Genomic DNA, 12,984 nt, shown 5'->3' on the forward strand with positions numbered 1-12,984 from the left:
CAGTCTTGGCTTTACTGTCTGCATTCGGGTTCTATGCTACTTTTAAACTCAAACATTTATGGAGCAATATAGATTTAAATCAGCTTTTGCATTTCAGCAACATTATGCTCTACAGTAAAACAACCAATGTAAATATAATGTATTTGTTCAGGACTCGCCCACAGGTTTAGTATTAGGGGCTTTTATAGTCAGCTTTAGGTGTGGGCAAGTCTGGTTTACAAACATGTGAGCCAGGTGAGTGGGGAGCCCCACTGCCCCCAACCAATCAGCATTTAGAGGTGGGGTCACCAGGTGTGCCTGCAGCATCCACACACCTTGTGATTGGTTAGTGTCCTGTTGAGTACTTGCTGCTGGTTAAACATCTCCATCTCCATCTCACATGCACACTGCTTGTGGTTTTATTATGTCTACCAGTTAATTATAATTATTGGAGTTAACTGTGCAATAATGTTCTGCTTAGTATAATTCTATTTAATTTACCCTTGTCTTATTTTAGTAATTCATCTAGATGGTATATTATGTTTATTGCACTGGTTCATTTATTTATTTCCCTTTCCTTTCCTTAGAAACACCCACACACCCACACATACTCACAGGCATTCCCATGTAGATGGACCATTCACTTCACTTTGAGAATAAAATCCTTCAGTTTGACAAATCTCTTGAGGTGGCATCATTTTACTCCCTCTGACCCGGGAGCCTGTTGCTAATAAATATAGTTCCCTGGCCAGTGCATTCCTGGGTTTCCCCCACAGTATTTAAATCTTACAAATGCCCTTTAGACTTCTCCTCTAGCACTGCGCCAAGCAAGCTAGTCCATACCAATGAGACGTGTGCTGTTATCCTCAGCAGTATGCTGTATAGTCTTTTGGAAGCAAAGTAAATCAGAAATCTCAGACAAAACTGTGCAACCAGTATCCCAAACCTACAGCGCCTGTTTGCACTGTGAAAATTCAGTCATGCCTTCCCTTCAACGTAGACATGTTTCCAATCAATAAACTCATTTATAGCTGAAGCATGCTGCGGCTCTTTCATCTGTGTTAGTCAAGCAAACTACATTGAAGGATAAGGGTTTTATTAAGCGATGGAGGGGGGGGGGGACTCGATCTATTTCTCTACCCTTTCGCAAATCCATCAGCCTTTCTCTCTCTCTCCTATTAGCTCACCGCCTCAGGTTGTCTTCTTTTCTCTTCTTCTTCTTCTTCTCTCTCTCTCTCTCTCTCTCTCTCTCTCTCCTGGGTGCAGGGCCATGTCACGTCACGCTGTGTGGGCTACAGGCATCTTGTCCATGGGGGAGGGTGAGGGAAGACAGGCGTGACGGAGGGTGACAGAGCTGGGAGTCGGCCTGCATGCTGGGACACCGGGGTTGGTCGAACCAGGGCTGAAGACCTACTGGATTTGTTGACGAGCCTACAGGAGCAGCCGAGCCTGGCTGATATAGTCCTATCCTGAAATCTTAATATCTGCATGGTAAAAGACCTCACAAGCTTCCACTAGTGTTTCCATTTTAAGGAAATGGAAATTTGATAAAATTGTGCGTGACCTAAAATGCCTAGTCGATAAACTATGTATTACTATGCTACTAATTATTAATATATTATTACTAGGGCTGCATCTAATGACTACTTTCATCATCAGTTAATCTATTGATCATTTTTTTTTGGATTGATGGATTAATCATTTAGTCTACAAGTGTCAAAATAATAACAAATGCTCATCAGAAGACAGTGATGTCTTCAAATTGTTTCCTTGGCCTTACCAGCAGCCAAAGAAACCCAAAGTATTAATGCTATAATAATGATATAAATTGAGAAAAGTAAATAACTCATCACATCTTTGTAATCTTCGTGAGGCTGGGAAGAGCAGATATTTGGGATTTTTACCTGATAAATTACTAAAATGATGATTTATCAGAATTATCAATTCATTTTCAGGTGATCAGCTTAATTGCTTCAGCACTACAGGTCACTCAAGGTGCTGAGAGAGGGAGCTGCCCCACTGAGAAAAAAAAAAAATCTATTTTGTCAATTTGCTTTTTCAGTCAGAGTCACAGGAATAGAGGCTGTGTGTCGGTAAACATCAAAAAAACAGATGCCAAAAATAGATGCCATTTTTTTTTTCTGGCCATTTGGGATCTTGGCTCACTAATAATCAAATATGACAGCATGAATTCAGGGATGCTCCTTGCATTGCTATAGCTAACTGTATTTAGGCTGTTGTTGGTAATCAGGATCTGTGCACTTCTTAAATGCTGTGCTGTGGCATTTCTCTAATGTGCACCGGAGTCTTTGTGCTTGTTCTCAGCCAGCATGCCTGTGCCCTCGGGTGTTTTATGTTCCAAACAGCACATCCTGCATCCTTTGGAGCATTTTAACATTTTAGAGGCTTTTCTGCACTGGAATTGTCATACAGGTCAGCTGGAGTCCATTTCTTCCCTCTCTCTTTCCATTTGGAGCCAGAGAGGCTCCAAACAAGGTGATGTGGTAGATACAGAAAAAGAATATGATGGTGGTGCTGGTGCGCAGACAAAAATACAGCCCAGAAAGAAAATCAGACTTAAGACTGATAAATGTTAAAGCGTGTGGTCCCAAATTGGCAGCACGGGTGGTGATGGTGGAGGATGTCTGTGCCAGATTAATATCTCCAACACTAATTCTTGGAAACTCAAAATAGTCATGCACCTTATTTGTACAAAATGTCAAATAATATGACATTTGAAAGATTGGCTGTTTTAGTAACCTTTCAAAAACAGGATCACTTTTTTTTTCCAAATTAAAGGCACAGTAAGAAAGGATTTTAATGTCCCATACCACAAAATGACCAGCAAAGACTTTCCCAAATAGTTTGCCATTGTGGTGACAAAAGTAACATCTATGTAGACCAAAGCTGGACAGAACATAGAAGGGCTGACTTGGTCTGTGAACTGTTTTCTTTCCAAAATATTTTAATGTTTTTTTTTTTGTTGTTTTTGTTTTGATTGTTTGTTTGTGTTTCATCATAATGGTACAGTGATTATTATCAGTGTACAAGCACATGTCAAGATAAATATTTCTAGTTAGTAGGTCAGTAATCAGTTACAAAAGACTATAAAATGAACACTTTACTACATATATTATAGGCATGTAGCAAATTTGGCTTATAACATGAATCTGAAATGTTCTGTGGTGTTGACAAGGCTGGATAAATGTTTAACAACTTCAAAAAATTCAAATATTTTGCTAAAACAACAACAACAACAACAACAACAACAATAATAATAAATAGGATTTAGATTTAGTCCATATTTTTGAGACTAAACACCCAGTTATCGTTACAGGAAGTTCAGTTTCAGATCACATTTTAATTCTTAAGTCTGAAAGTGAATTGACCCTTAGTTTGGTTGATGACAGCTTGATCATATATAATATCAGATGATCCGTCCAACAGTGCCATTCAGTGGCCACAGTGTCTGTTTATCATGAACGCTGCTCAGCAGTTGTCACCGATTGCTGATAATGAAACTTGCATCCTCACTTTTGCTCTCGTCCGACCTACATGTAAACAGCACCAGAAGCACTGGGATGAAAACGAGGCCGTGAGCCATCCCGATCGACATGACGAGGAGCATGATCTTAAAAAAGGTCCTGAAGATGTGAAATTCAGACACGGCCAACACCGACACGCCCAAAATGGTGGAAATGGCGCCCTGAAGAATGGGATACCCCAAATTGGAGAGCGCCTCCACAATCTTCTCCTGAGGGCTTGGCTTCTTGCTGGAGGCAAAGGCATAGGCTATGTGAGCAGAGAAGTCAACAGTGAAGCCAATGCAGATGGTGAAAATGATCATGGATATGGAATCGAGACTGACATCCCATAGCGCCATGAAACCAGTCACCCCCGCAATCACTGAGCCGATGGAACAAGTCACCCATAATGAGCAGAGGGGGTTTGGAATCAGCAGGAGGGAGACGACCAACATCACAGCTGTGAACACACCAACATTCTTGATAGTGCTGCTGATTATTACACTGTACTGGTCGTAGAAGATGAAAGCTGGGTTATAGACTAATAAAGAGGCTGCAGTGCATTTGCCTGCGGTGGCTTTAAGGCCGTTGAACATTTCTATTTCCGTGCTGGCGCTGTCAATGTGAACAGTCTGAATGAAGGAGCGGGAGGCATGGACGCTGCCTCCAGTCAGGTTCACGTCCTGCTTGAAATAGGGATGTAACTCAAAAAAGGAAGGCAGATTTTTAAGAAAGACATCTTTATCATCAAGATTTAAATGGTTATCATGTCCATAGGACAAATAAGAGTCTAACCAGGATGTGTAAATATGCTCATCAACAAACTGCTGCCTTTTAAAATCTTCCATGCAGGCCTGAAGTTGAGACCTCTTGGTCGTATCCCAATATGGGAACTCTTCAGTGATGACAATCATCACATTTGGACCATAGTTAGAAAAGTATTGCCTGTCCTTCCTGTGGAATGTAACAACATGGGAATTATCAGAGGCCAAATCATAAAGCTCGATCCCTTGTTGTATATGCAAACATCCATAAACACTCACAGCTAAATACCCAGCATAAAGACAGAGCACCACCGCCATAACAAATGGTTTTACCAAAAATGGGCCATAGTACTTCTTAAAGAAATCACCAGCTGGCTGTTTTTTCTCTGCTCCAGTATCTTTATCATATTCCCCTCCCACACAGCAGATGCTGTATATGTCAGAACAATGATGAGGATCCTCTGAGGGTATTTTCATGCAGGTCAGCCAATGCCTGTTGCTGGCTTCTCTCCTCCCATTTAGAGCCAAGAAGGCTCCAAAGAAGGTGAGGGTGTAAATGTAACAGAATATAATGGAGGTGCTCGTGTAGAGGCAGAACGATTGTACCGATGGGAAGTCGGACGTGACACCGATGTAGAACTTGAGGACCTCGCTCAGGGAGGTGATGGTGATGGACATGGCCGCCTCTTTGTAGGAATGAGCCAGCCGCCTGGGCACTGGGTCTTTCACGTGGGTGTGCTGCCAGTCGGAGACCAGGACAAACATGTTGTTGAGGCCAATTCCTGAAGAAAGGATAACACGTTTTTTTTAAAAAAAAAAAAAAAAAAAAAAAATCATGCATAGCTTGGACATCACCATTCCCTGTCTGAGTCATTATAACTTTTCTTACAAAATCTCAAAATTGAGAATCTGGAATATAAAAAAACAGCTTGCAATCCATGTTTAGAGCATGTCACTGTATATGCTTCATAAACAATATTTAAGGTTCATAATAAAGGCCCATGGTGGTGTCTCACCAAGTATCAGGAAAGGAGAGTTTGCCACAGTAATAACAAAGGGAACTCCAATGTAAAGCATCAAGCCAAAGGAAGAGAGGACAGCCAGGCCAGTGGAGACGACGCCGATCACAGCCATCCACACCTTGTTCCTCACATTGTCCAGTCTGGTGAGTAGAGAAGGTTTTTGGGGCATTTTTATCCAAATTACATTATCACAAATGTATATTTGTATCATTGGAAATACTTTTGAAGCCAGGTGACTGCTGTAAACTAAAAATGAAAACTATGTGTTTAAAAGTACTTTGTGAAGTATTGTGTAAAATACTGTGTAAAAAAATCTTTCGCAAAAACAAAATAAAAAAGAAATCTAGGTGAAATGTCTCCAATATGTAAAATAACTGAATTCATTACATCTTTAGGAAATACCACCTCATCCAAAAACACTGCAGCTACAGGTGAAGCTAAATAAAAACTAAACCAAAACTACCAGAGCCACCAATTTAAATGGAAACAAAAACCTCACAGTATAATAACCCTGCACTGAGCAAAGATGAGGCTAAACCTGTTACATGCGGTCCATCAGGACTTTCTGTTATCAGTCACAAAGGTAAATAACACATTTCTGTATCTTAGACTCAGCCTCCAGCCAGAAAATTGGTCAATGCAAGCCGGCGCGATCACTGTTTACCTCAGGCAAGATATCACTGAGAAGGTGATAGCAAGGGCATATGTGATGAGGAATAATGGGAAGCCATCTGTGGTGTGAATCTCGATCTCCTCCTGCCTGGACTTTGAGGTATAGTAAGACACCTGCAGTGCAATAGAGAAGATTCCCGTCAGGTTTACAGTGTTCTCACGTTAATGTCACGAGAGCAATAAAACTATTTTGATAGCACAGCTTGAATTGCAGGGCAAAGCAGTGCATGCACAGCCGTGCACGCCACATGATCTCACAAGACGGTGAAAAAATACCTTGTCCTGCAAATCAGTGCCTGCATAGTGCATAACATCACTTATTTTAGACATTTAATTCTCATCCAGAACGACATATTTGTACAACACTAGAGTAAAATTAGAAGAAACACCTACTTGTGGATGCTCTTACACTGTTATATCAACAAAATGTGATTCTCAGTGTTTTTGGGTGATTAAATGTTGAAGTTTGTTTTTTGTGAACCAGCTTTCCCTCTATCAGCCTTATCTACTAGTTCAGTTAAAAACTTCCTACATGTCTGTCAGCAACCAATGCAATTTACATCACTAACAGGTATTGTTTAAGGGTTTTACAATTAAAATTGCATGTTCCCCAACATTTAAAACTGCCAATAGAAAACAAATGCATGCATATATAAAAATGTCATATCACGTCAGTAACAGTGTTGTACATACCTCAAGGGCTTGGCTGTTTCTCTCAGCTGAGAAGATCCTTTTGAACGCTCTCAGCCACGCCTTTGTAGCCTCCGCCGTGCTCTCCTCATCCTCTAAGTTGTAGAAGAGTTTCAGAGCCCGAGCGCTTGTGACTGAATCGTTGGCGTCTGTACGAACGCCACCAATCACAGAACCCAGAAAGAGCGGCTTGGATCTGTATGTGTGGACAGGGAAGGTGATGCTGGTTTGGTTCGTCCCATTTGCATTATAGTGAATAATTTCCAGGATCTCGTTGGTCACACATTCCCCGCTGGCCTTTGCACATAAGTCGCTGAATCCCAACTTCCCATTGTCCACAGTGATGTTAAGTATCTTATTGTTGAGTTGGATGATGTCCTCAAAAGCTTCATCTCTTAGTACATCAGAACTGTTAGTTGCTACGGCAATCACGGATGCAAATTTGCCCTTGGCGTATAGCCTATCTGCTGAAAACATTGAGTCATTGTACGGAAAGTTGTCTTTCACAAAATCTCTCGCTTTCTTCGAGGGTCCTTTCCTGGGTGTGAACTGCAGCTCAATGTCATTGTCTTCCCTGTCTCTGAGGAAAGTGAAGCCTCCACTGAGCACGGCTGAAAGTAGCAGAGGAATCACCAAAAAATAAACGGGATGGGACCCAACAAATGATCCAAGCCACTCGAACAAGCCCGATAAAGGTCTCTCAACACAGTCTGTGCGTCTACAGCCCATCTTAAGACACGCGGGACAACCTCAGCGCAGTCCTCCTTTTAAAGGCTTCGGCTAAACTTGGCTAATCATCAATCCCCGCTGTGCGCACCCAGTTTTCAGAAAGCATGCAGTAAAGATTGGATGCTCATCAGTCTAGGCACTGCCAGTCAATGATAAAATGAAAGCTTATCGCCTAAGCCACATTATTTTGCCCTACTGATAATCACATGCACAAGTAAGAGAGGTTGTAAATGTGATAAGACATGATGTCAGTGAAAAGGCTCAGTCATCCAGTTCATGTTTACCTAAGGAGGGCTGACTCAGGGGCGAGTGGACTTGAAGATAGTTGAAGATGTTTCTTCAGTTGACAGGAGGGATGTCCCAGGTGTCTAACCTCTGTTGGGTTGTTATCAAAGTCACTGACACCACTTGGTTCATTAGAGGTCTTGGCTGTTGTAATGACTGTTTTTAGAGTTGTTGGAGTCACCTGAGGCTAAGAGTGAGTGGCTGTTAAGTTTCCTGGAAAGAGATGATGGGACAGCATTCTAGGTTGGGAATGAGTGGTGTTGCAGACCTCCTCATCTGTTTTGGGATGATTTCTCAATTTTAACATAAACAGCCTCCTACACTCCTCTTTCAAACCATGTGTCCTCTCTATGCAAAATATGTACATTGTTGTCCTCGAAGGAGTTTCCCTTCTCCTTCAGGTGCAGGTAAACCTCTGAGTCTTGACCTGAGGAGCTGGCCCTGTGTTGAACCATGCGTTTGTTTGGTGGTTGCTTTAGTTTCGACGATACAGTATACACTGTAGATCTGTGCATTCCTCGCTGCATTGGACTGCATGCACTAGATTGCTCTTTTTGGTGTTTGGGCATGCGGTCTTTCAGGTGGACCAGTTTCTGTCTTAATGTGTTGCTGAGTTTGAAGAGCGCAGGGATACAGTGTTGAAAGGTTTCTCAGAAACTCGACTCATGAATGGGATGAACTGTCTGGACTATGAGAAACTCAAGGAGGAAGGAGGGAAATGAGGTCAGATTTCCCAGAATAAGCATGTCTTGGTTGTAACTTACAGAAAAAGGGTGGCGTAGAGGTCATTCTTTATTATTTTATCTTTGCTTTATGGTAGTCATTTGGAGACTTTGGTAAGTGATGTTTGCACAGGTGATGGTTTGATCATAAAGGAAGCTCATTATTGTGTTGTGAAATCTGAGAGGTGTTGAATAAAATTTATTGGCAACAACAGGAAATTATAGGCACCATGAAAAGTGTTATTGCAAAGTATATTTGCTCTGGTATATGAAAGGCTTGAGTGCAGGTACTGTGAAGTGCAAATTAGAGTGGGAAAAAATAAATAAATAAAACTATACTTAGCCCTGGGCTGACGGTCCCACTAGCAAGGTTATCCCTGATTTCTGGGGGATATTCCCAAAAAGTCAGGGTTAAGGTCTGCAGTGTGAATGATTGTTGAAACAGAAACAATGTGAGTGCCCAGTAAAAACTGTTGTGTTCTGAAGATATTAACCCCAGGCTTTGATTTTCATGTATGAATCCTTAATCCAGGGTTAAGTGGAATGCCTGGGTTTAGGTTAATCAAGATTACGAAATGCAAGTGTGAAAACAGCTACAGTTTGAATTAATATACCATTTGCTTTCTTCATAGCTACATGCAGGCCGTGGTGATCCGGACAACCATCAAATATCATGTTCTCTTTCGCCAAATACCTCGATATCAATGTTGTCACAATATTGTAAGGATAAGTGTTGGTGCTTTCAAACTATTTTTAACTGAAGAGTCATATGGATATAGTGACCAATCAGGTAGAGGCAAATAACAGTGCAGCAACAGTGAAATAGGTTAAGCGAATTGCATCACTTTATTGTAATGCAGCGTTTAAAAACCAGGAAAAGATAACACTTATTATTCCATATCTGCATGTTACCTCACCCATCTGATACTGTGTGCACGTGACATAAACAGGCTGATGGCCAACTTTCAACACAATAAAGGCTGGAACTTCCAGGAATGGGGAATTACTGGAATACCTCGGGAGCTCAGCCAATAACTGGCCTCAGCATGCTCCAGTTTCAATCTTCAGCTCCGCTATATGTTGGGCTGAGCGTCCGAGAGGGTCTGTTTTACACCTCGCGCTGGTAGTGAACCCCTGTCAGTCAGCTGTCAATCTGAGCACGGCCCAGTCCTCGGAGACAAGGCTCATATCTCATTTCACACAGATCCATCTCGGGGTCATTGATTTCTCATACTTCAAGTGAGAAATGGATTCTCTTTCCTTCGGCACAGAGGAGAGAAGATCCTGGCAGACAGCCGCCAGAGGGCTGATGAAAGCCGCAGTTAGACGCAATCTATTTCAGGAGCGTTCAGCGGCACTCTAATTTTGCTCACCTTAAATTGAATCATTGCTTCTCACGCCCATGTTGTCTGTGTGCCTATCCAGCACTGTTACCAACACACAGGTAGGGCTACCGCTGCTTGTCATTCAGCTCGGACAGCGAGGCGAGGCCGCTGAACTTTAAATCAAAATGCAAATGAGCTCAATCTGTGCTCCAATAACAGCCTTTATTAAAATCATCTTCTGGCTGGCGAGCGCCTGTTGACACCTTCATTAGCCCTCCTTTTCTCCCTCTCCTCTTCCTCGCAACTTCGTCGGGATATGTTGCAGTGAAAATCAATGTTGCAGGTAATTAGCAGGGAAGCCTCGAGTGAACATGATGTTCAGATGTGTTGTGTGATTGTTCTGTTTTCGTTTCTGGAAACACACACACACACACACTGATCACTGAGAAAAAAAACGTGTGGCTTTCATTATGGAATGACACTTCATAAGACTAATATAAAAATTTATGTAAAGGAACAGTTCACCCAAAACAGATTGGATTTAAGAACCTCCACCCCCAACAAGGTGAATGGAAACAGATTGGCAGTGATCCCATAAAAAAGTTCCTATGAAAACCTCCTCCATCATCCGTGTCATAGTTTTTGAAGAGGGCAGCTGCTGTTGAGTTTTTCCACATGCACATTTTTGATGGATTGAGCTTCACAAAGTGACACTATTCGAGCCCTACTGTACTGGAGTGAAGGGAGACAGACTGGAAACATCGGCAGATCACACATAAACTGTACAGATATATTATTTCTAGGCTCAGAGCTAAGTGGGAAATGATCTGGGTTTTTTTGTATTTTGGGTGAACTGTTCCTTTAAGCACACATGCACGCTGTTTCCAGTGCCCTGTCAGACGATATCAGGCAGTTTGGTGAAAGATCCTGCTCCAACCGGCCATATTCACTCAATAATTAAAGGTCAGAAGGTCATATGTGTCATAATTAGAAAGTTCTACAGTTTCTCAGTCAATAATATTTTGAAAAATATATTTTTCATTGTTTCTTTTCTCCCTAATACTCAACATAAGGTCAAATCTGTCATTTTAATTCCTTTGCAAATGAACACTTTGTGTTTTTTTTTTTTTTTCTGCTTTGTGTTTTGAGGATACTGGGATAAAATGAACACACAAAATGAGCACCAAAGATTTCTGGGTTTCATTATTCCTGATGATGGAGAAGCATGATTCATACAGTAAGGGAATTTGATCTTCTGGTCAAAAGGCACAGGTTTTTAATTAAATCTGTTTATTTGACTGATAAACAAGTTCACCGTGGGCCATCATGAAAGTGTGGAGCTTTGGGACATCTGATAATGTAAAAAACAAGCAAACAAAACAACAACAACAAAAAAACCTTATTTAAAAAAAAAAAAAAAAAAAAAAGCAAGTGTAACTGGCTTGTCACAAAGCACATTACAGGGCAACAAAGGGCAGAAATACAATTAAAAACAAAGGGGAAACAAACACAACATAGTTACTAAGTAGGACAGATCTTGTTTGTGTTTGTTTGTGGGTGTAACATCAATAGGTGCTGATAGCTGCTGTTAGTGTCAGTTTTAATAAATAATACATTTCCAAAAAATATGAAAATATATTATTGCACAATTAACCAAATACATATGCTGTGCAAGAAAGTAAAACAGCATTCAATATTTTAGAGACTGTTTTCATGTGGGTGTATTCAGTCAATGCACGACATGACTGAGCAACATCTAATAGTCAGGTTAATATCAGTCCAGTGTATTAACAGACTGGTATATCAGACTAAACCTGGCGAGGAAATATTATAGTTTTGTATTGCTGAAGGGGTGTCTAGACCCGGTGGATCAATACACAACCAAATTCAAATAAAACCTCAATGATTTTAATAGAAACGAACCAAAGTGCAATCGTCAGGGTTTTAGAAGCCCAAATCACCTCGGTTCACCAGATCGCCTTTCCAAACGCGCTGTGCCCATTAATTTCTTCCTCTCCCTTTTCTATCTCCCTGTGTGGTGAGAGAGCAGTTTCCATTATGCCACAGGTTCACATTAAGGAGATGGGAACAGGCTGGCACCTGCAATTATCCTTGCTCACCCAGCCGTGGGCCACTAGGTAGTGAGGAACAGCTGGCTCGCTCGCTCTCCCCTCTCTCTGTCGACCACTTACACACACACACACACACACACACACAAACGCCTACACAGATACACACACACACACGCACCTGCACACGACTCTCCTCCCTACTCAGACGCCCACATTCCTCACATTCACCTGCCAAGCAACTTGATTAATAAGGCCACAGCTCAGAGCGAAGCAAACCACAGGGAGAGACAGAGAAAGAGAGAGAGAGGGGAAGAATCAGCGCTGAGATGATACAGCAGAGTCTAAATGTGACCGCATTTTATTGTCTTTTATTTATGCATGCCCAAAAAAAAAAAAAAAAAAAAAAAAAAAAAAAACGATCAGTCATCCGATGTGAGCTGGGAGAAAATGTGTGTAAACATACCACCGAGTACCGTCAGAGGGGCAGTTGTGAAATATTGCACTGATTTATAAAAAAGTCCAAGTCGTAATTTATCTTGATGTCCCTCAGCCCCTTCCTCTCTATCTGTTTGCCCCAGGCCCAATAACACCGCAGCACAGGCCTTTTATTCTGTCAAGAGCAATGGATCACCTGAATCACGCAGGCAACGCCACCCTACCTTTGGCTCTCTCGATTTCACACCAGGGCTGAATAATATGACAAAAAATCATCCTGCGGTTACGTTGACAGATACTGCGATTGCAATACGGCTCATGATTTTAGTGGTAAGGATCATTTTTGCATATTTTCTCATTTCCACTGACAGAAACCTATCAAACTGGCGAGCATGCCGGGGTCTCTACTAGACAGATTGTTTTCTTCTATCTGGAGAACACAAATTGTGGGCCACAGCATCTCTGTAGCACCACAATACTTCATTTATAATGCTATTTCCCCCCAAATTTAACCTTTATCAAAAAATGGCAGCTCCTGCAATTTGTATATTGCACGAGATAATATTTTGAATAATTGCTCCACCCTATCTCACACAGACACACAAATAAAGGCAGGCAAGCCCACCAAAGACATAGTGCATGTTCTCTCACACACACACATTATAATTTGAATTAAAAAAAAAAAAAAAAAAAGTCTGTATTTTAATTGTCCATAACCTGTGAAGATGAAAATATATAGCCACTTCTTTTTGAATAACATTCATC

General features: G+C 41.4%; 1 protein-coding gene across 1 annotated transcript; it reads right to left on the reverse strand.

Annotated features, from left to right (window-relative positions):
- Window positions 1-3,478: 3,478 nt before the first annotated feature.
- On the reverse strand, window positions 3,479-7,383 carry LOC115379207 (patched domain-containing protein 3-like). Its single transcript, XM_030079928.1, has 4 exons — window positions 6,655-7,383; window positions 5,954-6,075; window positions 5,284-5,429; window positions 3,479-5,049 (listed from the first exon to the last, which is right to left on the reverse strand). Exons 1-4 carry the CDS (start codon window positions 7,378-7,380, stop codon window positions 3,479-3,481), a joined length of 2,565 nt encoding a protein of 854 aa, XP_029935788.1. The 5' UTR covers window positions 7,381-7,383.
- Between the last annotated feature and the right edge of the window lie 5,601 nt (window positions 7,384-12,984).

The sequence above is a fragment of the Myripristis murdjan genome, chromosome 20 (genome assembly GCF_902150065.1).
Source record: "Myripristis murdjan chromosome 20, fMyrMur1.1, whole genome shotgun sequence".
Taxonomy (NCBI): domain Eukaryota; kingdom Metazoa; phylum Chordata; class Actinopteri; order Holocentriformes; family Holocentridae; genus Myripristis; species Myripristis murdjan.